General features: G+C 40.2%; 1 protein-coding gene across 5 annotated transcripts in view; it reads right to left on the bottom strand.

Annotated features, from left to right (window-relative positions):
* znf385d (zinc finger protein 385D) overlaps positions 1-6,000 on the bottom strand; it is a 44,427-nt gene that overhangs the window by 17,387 nt on the left and 21,040 nt on the right. For 4 of the 5 annotated variants that reach the window (XM_057339545.1, XM_057339546.1, XM_057339547.1 and 1 more), the window contains exon 3: positions 3,767-3,874. In XM_057339545.1, coding sequence (XP_057195528.1) covers positions 3,767-3,874 — 108 coding nt within the window. Of the gene's footprint in view, positions 1-3,766; positions 3,875-4,276; positions 4,488-6,000 lie in introns of those variants that run through there. The other variant, XM_057339548.1, reaches the window with a different exon arrangement.

Raw genomic sequence — 6,000 nt, 5'->3', positions numbered from 1 at the left:
AATACATAGTTTGCTCATCTGCAATACGTCTCGGAGACGTCTGAACGTCTGTAATACGTCTGCTAAAGATCTGGAGATCTGCTGCTTAAAAACATCTGCTAAACATCTTAGAAAGAGCTGTTGTACATCCATTCTAAATCATAAACATCTTACAGACATCTTCTAGATGTCTATATGACGTCTGACAGCAGACATCTCCGAGATGTATTGCAGATGAGCAAACAATGTATTGTAGATGTCTTGCAGATGTAAATGCAGATGTCAAATAGACGTAAACCAGATGTATGTGTGCTATCAGGGAATATCCCGTGTACCGTGCTATAGTAATCAGCGGGTTACTATAGTAATGATGAGAGTATCAGGACGATGCAAGTGATGCTGACATATCATTTCTGAGAGTAGCTGTCAGGGCCGAGAGAGAAGACGCAAAACGGTGGATTTTCAATTGGGGATTAGATTTGTGCGGCCTGTCTGTATGTGGGAGGAAGACGGCACGGCAGTTCTGGAACACATCCTCACTTGCCAAGTAAAAAGTTTGACAGAAAGAAAGGAAGATCCTCTCTCCAGGCCTTCGGTACACGAGGCCATTATCCCTTTGACGCAGCACCATACATAAAACATCAGAATCAAAATCTTTTAATAAGCACAGGCACAATGCTGGAAGATTCCAGAGCTCGGTGTCATGAGAGATCACCTTCACACTAGATTTATTATGACTCTCCTGGACCGGGCCACGCACAACGTCTTTCATTCGCTCTTGTTTACCTCAACGCCAACTCGCGGATGTCTATTTGACATTGCTCGCGGCGGTGAGGACACGATCAAGAGACAACCAAACACTTCTGTGAATAAATAAGACAGGCAAATGCTAGACATCACAAAACCACAGATCAACAAAAAATGTTTTGCAAACATTCCCACTAACAATCTATAAATAACGTTATTATACTAACGTTTTGACTAATGTTTTTATAACGTTGAGCACAATGTTGATAAAACATTATTTTAAAAAAAATAGCTTTGAGAGAACATTAAAGTTCAGACAATGTTCTCTTTCAGCTGTGATACTAACCAAACTTATACCATGTGTTATCCTTCCTCGCCAAGCCCTTCCTCCTCACACTTGATGTTCACGCTAACAGTTTTGAACATTTCATAACATCTCTTTCCATTACCAGTCATTTTCTAAAAACAAGGTTTTTACGCAAAGCAATAAAAGTCCGCGACACCTAAACACCTTTGATATATTGTGCAAATAGCAGCACAGGACGCAGATTACATTCATACAGATTTATATCACCAGGGTTTGTAAGTAACACATCATTTGAGCGAGATATTGTTATGAAAATGGCTTTAACGCCGAGATAAATGGGCTGTTGCCCGACAGCTTCCAGCTATCGTCCCGTCGTCCAATCGCAGGGGAGAAGGCAGTGACACAGATAAATGTCACGTGTAATCTATGCCGCAATCCAACATTCATCACAGGCGTGACATGGAAAAGCCGTCTCTGTGACGGGTGAGAGCTGACGCCCAAGTGGGCTTTGTTCAGTGAGCCTTTAACTAAGAAGGGCACCTGCGATGGGACTCAGTTAAATGACGCTATCAATCAATCAACCGACGAGCGAATTAGAGACCCGGTCACTGCGTTTGGCAGGCGAAGAGAAAAGCACTCTGGGAACTAACAAGGTTTCTCTCCCGCTTGCCATTATATACTGTATTTATAATTCATACACCCGGAAAAATGCATAACCAAGCATCTGGAATTCAAATAGACCCTCAGCGCTGTGGAAACCAAACGTCCTTTCTAAACCTCGCCTGGCCGGACCGTCTACGTCCGTGTAACTCTCCACAAGTCATTTCATTTTTAAAAACGGCCAGCGTCAAGAATCTCCCATGATTCCCGAGCTGGAGCTCGGGCAACCAATAATAATGAGTTTCACTGACCGTGAGCCGTGCCATGAATGCCTAATCTCTCCCAGGCCCTGTCTGTGATTGGCTACTGGGCAGCTGCAGGAAGTGGGATTGGTCAGCAGCTGTTCCGCCCCGTCGTTCCGTGACTGATGCCCACGATGAGCTGTGATTATTGTTAGATAGGCCTCAATCACACAGATATTACAGCTTGATATCTGACAGTGACAGAGTAAATGAATATTCTAATAGAGAGGATATGGGAAATGTTGTTTTTAAATAATCCTATTTGGATTGAATAGCTCTGACGGAACGAGTCACTCGGCAGTTCTGCTGAGCCGAAAATGACAAGGGATGGGTGAGGGATAGAAAATAAAACAGTCATTGAGGTTGACTTTGATTGACCAAGAGGACAGTGATGCTCGCCGTGGATGATAATGTACAGCAGTATAGCAGGTAGGGTCACGGCGACAATAATACAATGTTTAATGCCAAATGACAACATTCAACTGTCTGAATAATTGTGCATTGTAAGAATAGAAAGAAATAATAATTATGACCTTAACATTTGAATTTATTTATGTATGCAATTTGTTTTACTATACATATATAATTAAAGGCAAAAACAATAAATATGAACAATAAATATATATGCAAAATTTGACCCAGATTTCAATTCATTGAAATGAAGTTCATAAACATCTTTGCCTGCGTTGGTTCATTACATATCCAGTGTAAAAAATAATCAATATTTAAAGTAAACTATATGGTGTAAGTAAAAAGTAAAAATAAGGTTACTATACGTAAAAGTACAATATGGTGAATATATTGTGAACATTTCAGACAGCCCTGTTTCTAAAGAAAAGTCAGTTTCTAAAGTAAATCCTGTTTCCAAACTAAGGGTGTGTTCACATATGTTTGGTTTGATTAAAAGGAACTCTGGTGCGATTGCTCTGTTAGTGCGGTTTATTTGTGTAAATGTGAATGCTGCATACGAGCACCGCTGAAAAGATGGGTCTCCGTCCACTTTCAAACGAACTCTGACGTGGTTCGATTAAAATACGAATGCAACACGGACCAAAGGAATCTATTTGAACCAAAAACAGGAAATGATAAAAAGATCCGAACCGAAAATCAAGTGATATGGTAACATAAAAGGAGCGTTTATTAGATCTGCGCTTGTACGTGTAACGGAGAAATTCCTGGCACTGTTTTGACTGCTTTAACCACTTCATGAGGTCTTTGCGAGTTACCGGCTTGCTAAAATACCCTCATATGCGCACGCATACATTGAGCATGCATAACCCAGCACACAGCATTCTTTTGTATGTCTGGTACAAAATGAAAAAGGTTCATATCAAAATATACATCATAAAAGCTGTCCAAACACCTTTGCGAGTTTATACATATGCAGGTAGGTTTGGTATCTCTAGTTTCGCTGTTAAAATGCCAGTGTAAACGCTTAGCAAACCAGGACTAAAATGTATCTTTTTTCTTCAATGGTCCGGACCAAAAAAAAACAAGAGAACCGAACTACAAATGTGAACACACCCTAAAACTAGATTCTAAAGTAAAGTACATTTTTAAAGTCAGTTTCTAAAGAAAAGTCAGTTTCTATAAACAGGTCAGTTTCTTAACACGGTTTCTAAAAAAATCTATTTCTAAAGAAAAGTTTGTTATTAAAAAAAGCCCGTTTCTAAACTCAAGTCAATTTCAAAGTTAAAGCCTGTTTGTAAAGAAAAGTCTGTTTCCAAAAAAGATTTTTGCTTCTCAGGTTAAGTCTGTTTCTAAAGTTAAGTCAGTTGAGTGTGTGTCTGTAGCATCAGGTGTGTACTGTCGAGATCTCCAGCTCTCTCACCTGTGAGTTAAACCTCAGCTGGCACACGTTGCACGACACACATTTCCTTTTAGTAGAAGCAGGAACACCAAACGTGTGATGCAAAACAGCCTTCTGAAGAGGGTCCATCTGAGGGAGACACAAAACGGAAACCATCTTTATTACCCAAACAGCCGTACACGGAATGTCAACCCTGTTACCCCTCGGATGCCCTCAGGGGCTTTACCAAAAACATGAGCGAGAGAGGCGTCTGGAAGATGTTAAATCTTCACCCAAACACTCTTCAAATCAACTCAACGGGAAGAGCTGAGAACACAGATAGTGTAGTTCATAAGAACTTGTACGAGTCAATGTGACTTACACAGAAAGAGTGGATTACCCGCAATTAAAAATCACTTTCAAGTCTTTGAAAACTTACAAAGCTTTCTTACTTCTGTAAATCACAAAAGAACATTTTTTTGAGGAACATTCACATTTGTTTTAACATTGACACAGCTCATTAATCTCGGTTATTGCTCGCTGCATACATACATGTGTCCATTGATCCACTTTCTCTTCTCTCAGACTGATATACGGTGTGTCTGGTCTCTCTGGCTCAACAGTTTTAAGCAGTTCTACACAGATGTCAGGCAAGCCGACTTTGTTACACAAGCAGAAAGCCATTTTCGATTCACAAGCATTTTGCACCCGGCTGCAGATGAACTCCTGAATCAATTTCACGCCCAACAAGTGAAAAGCAGATTAAATGCACTTTTCTCTATTCTACAAAAATCGGACTAATCAGTTGCAGTAAGTTCCGGTCTGATGTCAATTTCGCACCCGTCCGTGTCATATTGGTCACATGTGCAAACGTCTTTGAATTGAGCAATTGCTGGACACCGTATCTGAAAATGTTACATAATGTAATTGCGGCATAAATCTTACGTACGGCTCAAAAACAGAGTTGACACATAACAACAGCAGGATGGGTGCAATTTTGGAGAACATCCAGTCAACTACAAAAAAATCACTTTCCTATTTATCATTGTTCTCTCCCCCACCCAAGATTTTTTTTAATTAATTTTATAAATCTTACCATATTTAGTGAGGTTTTAATTAAACAAAATTGATTTTTTTACATTTTAATTCAACTAAATTCAAGATACTCTTCAAAATAAAGGTGATAGAAAACATTCTTTGCAGCAGTGAATTTGAAACACGTTGTTGTTTAAAGAACCATCTCTCTCTTACAGTCAGAAACAGAAAGGTCCTGACGATACGAAATGTTCTTATAAAACCACAGAGCCTAACAAAGAGCAGTTTAGGAACATTTGGTTTAAAGAATATACTTTGTAATCACTAAAATAAAGTAACGAGGGGCTGCTGGGAAACTGGAGGATTTGGAAAAGAGCAGATAAAACAAGGAGTGAGGAAAAAAGAGACAACCCATTTACACAAAATAATGAAAGGCTGGGTCCAGTCAACCCTGTTTCTTACCAACACGGACAAAAGACATCAGAAACGCTAGTGAAAAATACAACCCAGACATTAGTAACATACTGATTTTAGTTGTCTACTCCAAAAAGGAGTTTCAGGCAGAGAAGCTTAAACTCTGAACCATTAACCATCGGGTGTCTAACTGGTTTCAAGTCCAGTTTGAGTTAAAGGGGTGGTGCAACGGTGTGTCATGCATCCTGACTTCTTTACACTGTTAAACGTGCTGTCTTCTCATGCTTAACATGGTCAACTTGTCAAAAAACGAGTTGGGCGTATTACGTAGTATTTCTGTGCTCGATACACTCCCACAGTGATCGTGCAGGTTTCGGAAAGTTTTTTTCGAACATATAAAACTGTTTCGTAACAATTTTTCTTAGTCCCTTATTGGACAATTCTCCCGGAAAAGCACGCGGCACGACCACGCGGCAGCACGGAGAGCAGGAGAAGGAGCATGCGCAGACGTCACTTTCACTTGTGTGCAGGAGAGAGAGAGAAGTTCAGGTGTTAGTTTGTTCACTGCATTTGGGTGATGAATGTTATATAAACGGTGGATATAACGCTGGATTTGGAGATCGTTTGAAACTGATATATGGAGCCGTCCCAGCGCTAAAAGATGCCGGACATGAACCGCATGCGGTAAGTCAAACTGATGTCTGTGTTTTGTTGGCAATGGGTGCACACGTGCTTTAGTTCAGCCTACCCCTCCCCCCCGCAAGCACCATATGCTTTCGGAAATAATCGTACAGCTGTATCTATCTTATATAAATGTGATCAAACTA

This window comes from Triplophysa rosa, linkage group LG8 (genome assembly GCF_024868665.1).
Source record: "Triplophysa rosa linkage group LG8, Trosa_1v2, whole genome shotgun sequence".
Lineage (NCBI taxonomy): Eukaryota > Metazoa > Chordata > Actinopteri > Cypriniformes > Nemacheilidae > Triplophysa > Triplophysa rosa.
The sequence above is the reverse complement of the archived record's forward strand: the minus strand, read 5'-3'. Positions and strand labels throughout refer to the sequence as shown.